Source organism: Macaca mulatta, chromosome 11, assembly GCF_049350105.2.
Source record: "Macaca mulatta isolate MMU2019108-1 chromosome 11, T2T-MMU8v2.0, whole genome shotgun sequence".
In the NCBI taxonomy this organism is placed as follows: Eukaryota; Metazoa; Chordata; class Mammalia; order Primates; family Cercopithecidae; genus Macaca; species Macaca mulatta.
Genome location: NC_133416.1, coordinates 2,365,948 through 2,378,519, shown reverse-complemented (window position 1 = coordinate 2,378,519; position 12,572 = coordinate 2,365,948). Strand labels below are relative to the sequence as shown.

At 55.1% G+C, this 12,572-nt stretch overlaps 1 protein-coding gene across 1 annotated transcript in view; it reads right to left on the bottom strand.

Moving 5' to 3' along the window:
- Positions 1-9,961, bottom strand: part of WNT5B (Wnt family member 5B) — a 128,302-nt gene extending 118,341 nt beyond the window's left edge. The window contains exon 1 of the mRNA XM_077953265.1: positions 9,828-9,961. Within this exon, the coding sequence (XP_077809391.1) occupies positions 9,828-9,833 (6 nt within the window). The 5' untranslated portion in view covers positions 9,834-9,961. The remainder of the gene's footprint in view (positions 1-9,827) is intronic.
- Between the last annotated feature and the right edge of the window lie 2,611 nt (positions 9,962-12,572).

The following is a 12,572-nucleotide window of genomic DNA, read 5'->3' as shown; positions in this document are numbered from 1 at the left end:
GCTGTCTTTCATCCACTTAAGCCCTTCAGCAAATGTTTTCTCAACACCCACTGCGTGTCAGGCACTGTCCCATGGACTCAAGATACAACAGTGGACAAGACATACAACAATCCCTGCCCTTGTGGTGTTTCTGTTTTAGCAAGGGGAAGCAGACAGAGGACCAGAAAGTGAAATACAAAATACCTGTATGTTCCACGGGTATAACAGAGAGAAATAAAGCAGAGAAGAGGGCTAGAGAATGGTGAGAGGGTTATGATCTATATAGGAAAGTCACAGAAGCCCTTGCTAGGGTGAGGTTGCAGAGGTAAGTGGAGGCTGGCTACCAAGGGCTTGTAAGCTAGTGTGAGAACCTGGCTTTGTCCTCCATGAGATGGAAGTCCACCGGAAAGTTTTGAAGAGAAGAGTGACAAGATCTGACATGTCAAAACAGGATTGCTGCCCTAACTAACTCAGAAAGACCACGCCTCCTAATGAGCCAGGATGAGCTGGGATAAGAGGGGTAGAGGAGGTGAGAAGTCATCAGAGGGGCTGGGAATGTTCTGAATTTGGATTTGGTAAGAATCACTGATGGATTCGATGCCGGAAGGGAGAGAAGGGAAAAGTCAAGACTGACTCCAGGGTTTACAGCATGAGCAACAAGGAGGATGCGATGGAGAGGGCTGTGGGAAGGCGGGGACGAACTCAGAGGCGTGTAATTCTGTAGAGAAGGTGCTGCTTCAGCAACACTGGAGTTCAAGAGAGAGGAGCAGGCAAGACACAAAAACATGAGGTTCCTGGCCAGGCGCGGTGGCTCACGCCTGTAATCCCAGCACTTTGGGAGGCCGAGAAGGGCGGATCACAAGGTCAGGAGTTTGAGACCAGCCTGGCCAATATGGTGAAACCCTGTCTCCACCAAAAATACAAAAGTTAGCCAGGTGTGGTGGCGTGCGCCTGTAGTCCCAGCTACTCGGAAGGCTGAGGCAGAAAAATGCACTCCAACCTGGGCGACAGAGGGATATTCTGTCTCAAAAAAAAAAAAAAAAACCATGAGGTTCCTAAGGGTAGAGACAGTACTTACAGCCATCCGTACAGTACAGTCACACGTCGCCTAACGACAGGGATACCTCCTGAGAAGCATGTCATTAGGCCATGTCATCACTGTGTGAAGTCAGAGTGAACCTACACAAACCTAGATGGTAGAGTCTATTATACACCCAAGTGAGACGCTCTAGCTGATTGCTCCTGGGCTGCAAACCTGCACAGCATGTGACTGTACTGAATACTCTAGGCAGCTGGAACACAGTGGTAAGTATTCACGTATCTAAACAAATATAAACACAGAAAAGGCACAGTGAACTATCTTATGATAGATATAGATATTTAGACCATAGACCACTGTGGTCTATGCAGTCCATCATTAACCGAAACATCTTCATGCAGTGTATAACTGTACAGAGAGAAGACAAGAGGTCCAAAGAGATAGAGAAAATCAGGTAAGCTGCTGCCAATGGGCAAGAAGGGAAACTGGAAGAGTGAGATGCCCTGGAAGCCAAGTGAAGATCGTGCAGCAAAGGCGAGGTAATAGGCCAGGAGGGGTGACTCACACCTGCAATCCCAGGGCAATCCCAGAGCTCCCACCTTCCCAGAGGCCACAGTGGGAGGGTCACTTGAAGTGGAGTTCAAGACCAGCCTGGACAACATAATGAGACCCTATCTCTACAAAAAATTTAAAAATCAGTTGGACATGGTTGTGTGTGCCTGTAGTCCCAGCTACTCAGGAGGCTGAGGCAGGAGGATCACCTGAGCTTAGGAGTTGGAGGCTGCAGTGAGCTATGATTGAGCCACCGCACTCCAGCCTGGGTGACAGAGCAATGCCTCTAAGATCAATGCACCTGCCCATGAAACTGGAGACCTTTTTCCTAACAGTTATTTTCTAATTATATTTAATAAGACCTTAGTGAATACTGGTGCTGGACAACCTGGAACCAAAGAGATGAGTTAGAGATGGAGACAACAGCTTGGAATGAGGGCCTAGAATTGTTTCATTCAGCAATGACTGAGAGCCTGTGACGTGGGGCATTGGGTATGGAGCACTCATGGAACCCCAATCCAGTTCCTTTCACCACTCTTAATCTGATCGCACAGATGGGTGAAACAGATTCCACTAGTAATGGCAGCACCTGAGGACATAGCCTGAGCAAGGGGTCGGCTCTGTGCTTCCTCCAGGTTCTCCTGCTTGGCCTGGGCAGCGTCCTCTGATTTCCTGTTCCCTCTGCATTTCTACTGTATACTGGAAACCACCTTCCACGTGTAGCATCCCAAGCTGATCTTAGGCACAGGATATGGGAGATGGAAGACTTGGAAGGTTTTGGAATACTGCACACTTGCTACTCACACATAGTAGAAGTTATGAGAACAATAGCTCCTAAAGTTCAGGAGCTATATATTTTTTCTTTTTTTATTTTTAGAGACAAGGGTCTCACACTGTTGCTCAGGTTGGAGTACAGCGGCACTATCGTAGCTCACTGCAGCCTAACACTCCAAGGCTCGAGTGATCCTCCCACTAGAAGAAACAGACAGGAACAGAGAGCAGCTGGGGCCGGCGGCTACTCCCAACACAGGGCCTTTTTGAGACACCGAAAGCTGAAGGGCGGGGAAGAGCCATGCCAGACAGAGGGGACCAGGAGCAGTCAGCAGAGGGAGCACAGACGCGAGGGCCCTGAAAGAGCATGGGTGTTCATACAACTTCAAGGAGGCCCCCTATCAGGAACTGGGTGGGAGAGGGCACCGTTCAAGACGAGGCTGCAGGGGCAGGGGAGGCTGTGGAGGGCTTGGGAGACCACGCTGCCAAGCCTGGGTTGTGTTTTAAGCTGTAGTGATGGTAAGGAAGGTATTCCAGGAAAGTGTGAAATCTCCCTATCGATATCAGGAATGATACACAAAACTGGCAGGAAAGAGGACTACATGAGCGCTGGCTGAGTACCTGACACCTCCATAAGAGATGCCATTCGCTTAGAGAAGCTGGGAGATTGAGCAGGTGAGAGCAGGGCTGGGGGGACAGTTGTCCCTGGGCCCTCACAAGTTAAAGGGCCTGATCCAACCCCTAGGTCAGGCACTCACCCCCACGCTGGGGAAGGGCCTTGATCGGGAAAGCAAGTGGGTCCCACTAGTCAGCCAGAGGCCCCTGCCTGGCAAGGTGCACGCTCCCTAACAACGGGCCCTGACAGCACCCAGCCTGTGGCCGGGTGTTTGGATGTTCGGTAGGGCTGACTCTGAGCGTTCATAGATGAACCAGATGCCTTTAGGTGGAAACGCATTCACAAGTTGGCCACAGGGGGTGCCCCTCCATTCCCTCTTGTATTCTAAGCCCTCTCCTCTTCCCTCACTCAGTTCAGCCACCCACCTGGCTCCTGGGGCCCCCAGGTGGGAGGTCCTCAAACCTTTCCCTTCACAGCAAACTGCTCTGCCTCACAGGGTAGGTGGCCCTGGCCTAGGGGAAAAGGAAAAGTCTCAAGTAGCATCTCCCCCACCTCGTATTTAAAGCTATTCGTTTTTTTTGAGATGGAGTCTTGCTCTGTTGTCCAGGCTGTAGTGCGGTGGCGAAATCTCGGCTCACTGCAACCTCCACCTCCTGGGTTCAAGAGATTCTCCTGCCTCAGCCTCCCGAGTAGCTGGGACTACAGGTGCCCGCCACCATGCACGGCTAATTTTTTGTATTTTTAGTAGAGACGGGGTTTCACCATGTTGGTCAGGCTGGTCTTGAACTCCTGACCTCAAATGATCCTCGGCCTCCCAAAGTGCTGGGATTACAGGCGTGAGCCACAGTGCTCAGCATAAAGTTGATTTTAGATATTACTTCACAGAGGTTACCCTTTTAAGAATAATAAAATGCAACAAGTTACGATTTTGGATGATTTCCAAATCCAGGGAACATCTCAGCATTTGCTTCGTTTAAACGACAGATGCCTCTGAGATGGGGTCAGCAGGACCCCTTCCTTTTCAGCCAGGGACTTGCTGGATTCTCAGCCACACAGGACCACGTCAGCGGAGCTCTCCTTTCCCGTCCACCTGCCTGCCTCTTCCTTCCCTTCGTGGCAGCTCACCCTGAGCATCTGTGCTCTCCCAGTCATTCCACAAACCTCTCTTCCTGTCGTGTAATGATCAAAATGACTCCTATGCCTGATGGGACACAGTCACTGTCCATGAGACGCATTTCCCTGGAGAAGGGTGATGCATGCTGACATAAACAGTGGGTGATGCTAGTGTCCCACATAAAGCCGCCTCCATCTTTCAAGGCAGAGCAAGTCCAGGGCAGGTGCCAAAGAGTTCTGGCGGCCGTGCCAGCCAGCCCGCATCAGTATCGCCATGAAAGCTGTTGCGTCTAGAGCCCCACAAAGCTCCAGGCATGGTCCAGATGCTTTATGTACACTAGTCCTAGCCACCACATACCACATAGCAACCGTGTGAGATAGGTATAAAGTTACTGTTTCCAGTATACAAGTAAGAAAACTGAGACACAGAGAAGTCAGGTAACCTGCCCTGCCTCAGGTGACACAGCTGTGCTGGGGTTCACACCCAGGAGGTCTGCCTCAAAAGCCCTCCTCGTCCCCGAGTGCACCCCGCCAGCCTCGTCCCCGAGTGCACCCCGCCAGCCTCGTCCCCCAGTGCACCCCGCCAGCCTCGTCCCCGAGTGCACCCCGCCAGCCTCGTCCCCGAGTGCACCCCGCCAGCCTCGTCCCCGAGTGCACCCCGCCAGCCTCGTCCCCGAGTGCACCCCGCCAGCCTCGTCCCCGAGTGCACCCCGCCAGCCTCGTCCCCCAGTGCACCCCGCCAGCCTCGTCCCCCAGTGCACCCCGCCAGCCTCGTCCCCGAGTGTACCCTGCCAGCACAACTGACGGTGCCCCCTCTTCCCTCACTCACTCACCAGCCCCCACTCCCAAGGGGGAGCTCCAAATTCTAGTTCTCAATTTATATACACAATCTCTTTAAAAGTTCAATTGCTTTGATTGCAGGTCTCATACCCCCAAACAAGATTTCTAAGAAAATTCAGTAATTCTTTACTCAAAATTTCTCAGGAGAAACTTCTCAACAAATTCGGGTGAAATCTATAACCTTAGGGAGGAGTCTATGACAGGCACTCAACTTTGCCCCACTATTCACCGGCAAGAGCAATGGGTGCGGGGCCACTGGCTTCTTGCCCATGTCCACCCACTGGTTAAGTTCAGAAAGTGTCACCAGCGCAGGCACGACACCAGCAAGAGCCCAGAAGCTCAGGGCCGCTCTGCGGCTGCACACCTTTGGTTCTGGGCCTGACCTCTCTAAGAGAAGCCAGACTGAGAGCGGCAAACAGGATGGCCACGAGCTGGCCTCAGAAAAGCTTTGTTACTTTACATTTTTCATAACATTATATTTTTTATATTATAGTTTTTGCTTCCCAACAGGACTCAGAGCAAATCCAACAATTAATCATTTGCAGATAACTCTAAAGTGACCTTTGGGGGCTAAAGTGTGTAAACCAGGAACTTTTGAGTCCATTGCCTTTTCTAAGCCAAGGCCAGCTATCATTTCCCAGGCCTCAGGAAATCCACTGTATAAATTAGACAGGAGTAACCTTTTAGGAGTGAGCATTTCTGGGGCTCTAGGAGGCTATAGAGGAGAGGAGACTGGACACCCCTTTAAGAAAGGTTGGGGTACCTCCCCCCAGGAACGCAGGCACCAGCCCCAAAGTCACCCAAAGCTGGAGACAGAGGCTTGTCATAATCTCCCAGATGCCAGCGAACCACAGAGGCTCCTGGCAGGCCCAAGCCCAAAGCCAGGAGCACAACCTGAGCCTCCAGCTTGACCACAAACCCTGCCTCTGAGACCACGACTGGTGAAACAGTAACTCTGTGAAAGCAGCAGGCCCAGAGCACCCACCCGCCCTCTGGTGGGGACACCCCAGGCCTGTCCACAGCAGAGGGATTCCCAAACCTGAAAGAGCTGGAGCTGTTCAGAGTGACAGGACGTTACAGCTGGAAGGGGCCTCTGGGACCAACTAACCCAATGCTCTCACTTTACAGAAAAGACAAGCAAGGCCGGGAAAGGTGGCTCATGTCTATAATCCCAGAACTTTGGGAGGCTGAGGCAGGAGGATCACTTAAGCCCAGGAATTCAAGATCAGCCTGGGCAACATAGCAAAACCCAATTTATACAAAAAAATTAAAAAAAAAATTAGCCACGTATGAAGGTGCATGCCTCCTACAGTCCCAGTCACTGGGGAGACTGAGGTGAGAGCATCACTTGAGCCCAGGAGGTTGAGGCTGCAGTGAGCCATTATCACACCACTGCACTCTAGCCTGAGCAACAGAGAAAGACTCTGTAAAAAAAAAAAAAAAAAAAAAAAAAAAGGAAAGAAAAGAAAATATTACTGAGACCCACAGAGAAGCTACCGTGTGCACCCCCACCCACTCAAACACACTCCCCAGCAAAACCTCAAGAAAAGACAGTGATGCAAAGAACAGGACATCCAGGTGAGTTGGCTTCTTAGGGGAGTTGGAGGTTTGGGGAGACAAAGACCTTCTAAGAGAACGTCCCTGTCCCTTTAAGGGCTGCACTGCTGCCAGCACCCTATGTGCTTACCCAAAGGGGATCCGCCTGGCAGCCAGGCTGGGCAATGATTACAGTCAGCACAGCCCCCTGAGGACCTTAAGTGACAGGCAGAGTCTGGAAGGGTTAGGGGAGAGCATCTTCCCCCAGTACCGAACCAGGTTCCAAATCAACCAGGAGGAAAGAGTTGGGAAGAAAGCCACATGGGTGGAGAAGCAGTGGGGAGAGAGACCAACTTTAGAAAGTCTGGAAGAGGATTCATGCAGCACAAAAAGACCAAACTGCAACCACAGGGGCGAAGAAGTCAGGAAATGCTGCTGCAGCAGCCAGCCCAGTGGAGAGACCGCAAGCCAGTGGGTCAAACTGGGATGGAGGGGGCGGAGGTTTAAATTTAGCCAGGTAAACAGAGCCGGGCCAGGGGTGGAGAGGGCCTGGTAGGGGCTGTGCAGTCACCTGCTCGACAGAGTTAGGGCAGTTCTCGCCGAAGGGAACAGTCCAGTCAGAACTGTACCAAACAGTTTCCATTTTCCGGGTTCCTCCAGCATGCTGCTTCAGGGAGTGCACAGGCTGCACCCCAGCGATGGACAGAAGGTTAGTTTTACTTTAAAGGGTGGCTCAGATTTAAAATGAGCATGTCTTTTCATCTATATGGCAACATCGATGCACAGTCCCTCTGCTGGATGTTTCCGGACTCCTAGATACGGTGAAGACGCTCAACAGAAACCAGCCAAGGCTGCCCTTAACTGGAGCTCCGACGTGCTCTCATTGCCCCCGGGGTTTTACATCTATTGCTGCTGTGTGTCTTCAGAGACCTGAAACAACCAGGAACTACCACCAGGACCAAACACTCTGAGGACTGCATCCGGGAGTGGCGCCGGAGCAAAGGTGGGCTCTGAAGACCTGCTTAGAAGATTAAGGAGACAAATGGCAGGCGGTTTGAAAACGAGCCAGAGAGAAGCAGCAGCTCTCGCACACGCGAGAGCTTTTGTGAACTGACTGGTTTCTATTTCAGAGAAGACGACGACTATCACTTCATGTGAAAACTTTCCTCCATGCTAGAGAAGTCAGGCTGTAACAATCCAGAAACCAGCAGAACCGTCCTAGAATTAAAAATGAGAACAGACCAGCCTAGTCCCCTGCCTTTCTTGATTTTGAAGAAGAGCAAACAAAACATCTTTCAGCTGCCACTAGAGTCAGAGGGTGAAATACACAAGGGAAGAAGAATCCCAGATTTTTCCTTTTGCAGCATTTGGCTCCCAGCAATTTTGGCGATATCCCTTTAACTTATGCTTTTTGGACAGAAAAACATTCAGAAAAGGGTGGTTTCAAGTCAGTAAGAAACCCCTGGTGATATTACAATCACCAAATGAACTAAAGAGGGGACTGGTTTCAGACACCCCGGAGAAACACACAGACACACACCCTCACTCACCTATTCATATTCAAATAGATATGATATCAGAGCCTGGGAAAGTACGAAATCCATCGGTGGAAAAAGACCAGCAAGCTCCTCCGAGCCTGGCTCCTGCTCCCCTGGCAGGCAGATCCCACAGAGCGCCCCTGGCCTGACTGTCTTTAAGAAGAGAGAGAAAGGGAAGGGGAGATGTCCTTCCCCGCTGCCCTTGGGTACTGACCCATCCATTGTCGCTTTAGGTTCCTTTACTTCCTTCACCTCCTGCCCTGTTGTCCGCGCCACCTGCACCTGTTAGTAAAAAGCCCTGGTTTTAACTGTGACCGTTCCCTTGGACTGCTGGACTTGTCATCACCATGAAGACTCCAGCTCCATCACTCCTCTCACAAGGGTGCCTAAGAGGTTTCTTTCAGCACTGCCGTCCTTCCAAGGAGACACACCTCCTCCTCCTTGCTATTTATAACCACAAATCTTGTGTGTCAAAGACAGAACAGACACTATTTTGAGACGGAGGAAAACCAGCCCTCAGTCTTTCACCTCTAACAGGTCGGTGTGTTTGCCAGGACCCATGTGTGAGCCCAGGCAGGGGTGTGGGTGCAAGCTCCAGGTCTGGCATCCACTCCTCTGTGTCTGAGATGGGGAGTCCTGCCTTTGATAAGTGAATTCTGCTGGTTAATCGGATGGCAGGAAAGGCTGGGTGCAGGAAGGGGTCCTTAGGCTCTCTGAGGGCGTGCCCGCTGCTGCCTGGGCTCTCTGTTGCCTTAGGGGCCGGTCACAGGAGGGGGCTCCCTAAGCGTCCCCCCCGTGTGCTTGGATGAGTGCTGGTGGCTGGCTAGCAGCTGACCCTGCCCTGCCGAGCCAGGGTTTGCGGCTGCACACTGACGGCATGGGCACAGACGCCCCATCGCAGCTCTGGTGAATGGGCACATTCCAGGGCCCCTGGAGCAGTGTGGGGGATCGATTCTGTGATCCCTAGCCTTTCTCCTCCAGGTACCAGGCTGAACCTCTGCCCAGGGCAGTAGCAACTGGAAGCTGTTGCCAACGTGGCCAGGTGGCAAAAGCAGTGAAGAAGGGCCCGGGTAAAGTGGAGAGGAACACCCGACACACACACCCCTTCCGCTGAGTAACCAACCCAGGGCCGGAGCCGCCTCAGTTTCCCTGCCTGTAAAACAGAGCCAGCCAGGCTCCCCGCAAACCGAATTGCCTCTCCCAACGATTTGCAGCATGCAAATCTCCCGGAGTCTGGCTCCGACCGGAGCGCTGGCCACATGTCCACCGAGGCTCCAGGAAGGTGAGGGAGGAGGTCACGTCCCGCCTCTCCCACGGCGGGGACGTGGAGCGCTGGAGCCACCGGAGAAACACAAAGCTGAGCGGCACTCGGGCTCTACCTGCCCGGTCCAGGCAGAAATGCAGGCACCAACTCGCTTCTGGCGGGTAAAGTAATCCAGATGTGGTCCTGGAGCTGGGCTGCCCGATGCCGGCGCAGACCTCGGCGGCGGGTCCAGGCTGGGCCCGAGCAAACCCGGGAGAGTGAGCGCGAAGCTCGGAGGCCCACCCGCCCCAGCCCCCGGACAGCCGCGCGCAGTGCCCGCCCCGCCTGCGCTGCCGCCCCCGGAGCCCACCTGCCCGCGCCGAGGGCCCGGCGGTCCCCAGCTTTGTTCGCCGCCCCGCCCGGGGCGACTCCCTTCCCCCCACCTGACCCCGCCGTCGCCGCCGCGGCCCTCCCCGGCCCTCCCCGACCGACGCCCGCGGCGCGCAGACCCACCCGGCGGAGACCAGCGGGGCCGGGAAGGCGGAGGAGCCGCGCGAGGTTCCGCGGCGGGGCCGTCCCGGGGGCGAGGCCGGCGCTTACCTGCATGTCCCGCCGCTTGTCAGGCCCGCGGGCTCCGGGCGCCGCTCGGCCCGGCCCGGCTCTTCCTGCGCTCGGCTGCGCGGGGTCGGCGGGCCCGGGGGGCGCAGGGGGCGGCTGGCGGGGCCCGGGGCAGACCCTGCCCGCTCCTCTCAGCGCTCCGGCCGCTCGGGCCGCCGCATCCGACTCCTCATCCGCGGCCGGGGCGGGGGCTGGCGGCGCGGGCGGGCGTGCTCGGCTCCCGGGGTCCCGCCGCGGCGTCTCGAGCCCCCAGATGCCGGGGCAGCCTCCGAGGGGGCCAGCGGAGCCCGGCCAGGCAGCCCCGGAGCTCGGAGTCCGCGCGCCCTTCTGCCGCCGGGAGGGCTCCCTGCTCCGCGCCGGGGACCCCGAACTCGGCCGGGGGGACGGTCGGGGCTGCGGAGCCTGCGGCCGAGGCGGAGGGAGGCCCTGGGGGCCGCCGTCGGTCTCCCTGGGCTGCGCGCCCGACTCCGGAGCGCGGGACCCGGGGAAGTTTCGGCCCAAGTTGGCTGCGGGGCGGGTGGCGGCCGCGGCTGGGAGTGCAGGGGCCGGCGCTGGGCGAGTGGATCCCGAGGGCGCCGCCGCCTCCGCCCCGCCTCCCGCGCCTCCTCCCCGCCCCCCGGCAGCCGCGCCGGCCCCGGCTCGCTCCTGCCCACCAGCGGGGCCGCGACGCCCTCCCGAGGGCTCCTCCAGGCGCTGGGACCGTGACCTCCGCACCTGCCTCCCGCGCGGCTCCCTCGGGCCCTGAGCAGAGCGGCCCGAGGGTCCGTCCCCGCCGCCCGGCCCCCTTTCCCCGGCCCCGCACGCCCGCCGCCTCCTTCCCCTGGAACGTGACCCTGTCCTCCGAAGAGACCGCGGGTCTTACCCCGGCCAGCAGCCCCCTCGGGGCGCCCAAGGAGCCCGTGCCCGCGCCCCGCGATCCTGGCACGAGCTCCCACCCCGGGGTCTGCGGGGCCAGAGGCTCTGAGAGGGGAAGAGAGTTACGTCCTCCGCTTTCTCGCTACGCCTCCTCCTTTGAATCCCCCAAATGAGTAGAATGATCCGGGGACTACTTCGCCGCTTTGCAAACCCAGGTCACCCCCCCGCTCGCAGTCCGGGGCCCTTCCCTACAGCGCCCAGCTCAGAAAGACCCCTGGGTTTGGGGAAAATGAGGCAGGCGGGTTTCAAGGGGCAAATGTGTTCTCTCAATACTTTTGTCATGGATATAGGGCTAAATAATTCTCCTGACGGTTTATGGAGAAACTGAGGCACAGAAAAGTGCGACGACCAGCCCATAGTCACTAAAGGGGCTAATAGCTTGAGAAGGTCACTAGAGTCCAGGGCTCGACCTTAGTTCAGATCCAAGTTTAAATACTTTTCTGGAAGTCCCATGTCCTTTTGTAGGTAACCTCATAGCACCCCTGGGTGAACTGCCCAAGAGGGTGTCCAAGGAGGCGAAGCGGGTGAGATAAGGTCCCAGTGAAGGCAGGAGCTGCTGGTCCCTGCTCCAGACACAGGTAACAAGGACCAATCAAGAGTAGCCAGCAGGATCCCAGGCCTGCCCTCCAGCCCCTTTGCTTTTACATTCTGAAAAACCCAGTCTCTTCCCTGAGTAGGATGTCACCCTGCTAAAGAAATTGCCTTTGAATGCAGTACAGTAAGGGAAGGGAAAATCCAATAGTAATAATCAAAGACTTTGCCTTTTTAAAATTGGTAACCACACAAGGTGACAGCCTCCCCCTTTCAGTGGGGGAAGGGGTAGCAGGGGGGTCAGGGAATGGATGGAACCAGGAACCCACCACACTGGCCAGGCAATAAGGAGCTATTGTCCTCTGGATTTTACAATAGGAGGGTAAGAGCTGTTGTAGCAAATAACCCACTAATTAGAGGGCAAGGCTTCTTTGGAACGGTGCTGGCTTGGGCCGGAGGTGCACTGTGACTTTTCTCACCTCCGAGTGAATGAATGGGGTTTATGAGACCAGGTTCAGCAGCCATGAATGAATGGCCTATAATTGTTGTGGGGAGCCTGCCTGTGCTGGAAGGAAGCTAGTTCAAGGCTTTATTTTGGGGACAGATGGGACAAGGAGAGTTGGCCTGAAGCAAGTAAAAAAGCTTTGAATCCACTTTGCCAAATCACAAACAGGCTCAGTTTCTCTCTTCCTCAGAATAAAACATCAGTTCTGGTGTTACGGTCTTTTTTTTCTTTTTCTTTTTCTTTTGAGACGGAGTTTTGCTCTTGTTGACCAGGCTGGAGTGCAGTGGCACAATCTCGGCTCACTGCAACCTCCTCCTGGGTTCAAGCGATTCTCGTGCCTCAACCTCCCAAATATCTGAGATTACAGGTGTGCGCCACCATGCCCAGCTAATTTTGTATTTTTAGTAGAGACAGGGTTTCACCGTGTTGGTCAGGCTGGTCTCGAACTCATGACCTCAAGCGATTCACCTGCCTCGGCCTCCCAAAGTGCTGGGATTACAGATGTGGGCCACCGTGCCCAGCCATGGTGTTAGGGTCTTTGCGGGAGGTCAAGGGAAAGTCTTGTCCCCAGACCCTGATTACTCCAGAATGCAACATGGGAAAAACTGAAGATTCACTTCATTTGTTGAGCCCTAAACACCCAGAGATGAATGAGACCAGTTCCACCCTCAGGAAGTTTACAGTCTGAAGAATGAGGTGTGGAGAGGCCGACCTTTGATTTGAAGCCTAGAACAAGCAACAAGGGAGGACTTTGCTTGGCCCCAAGCTGACAGTCT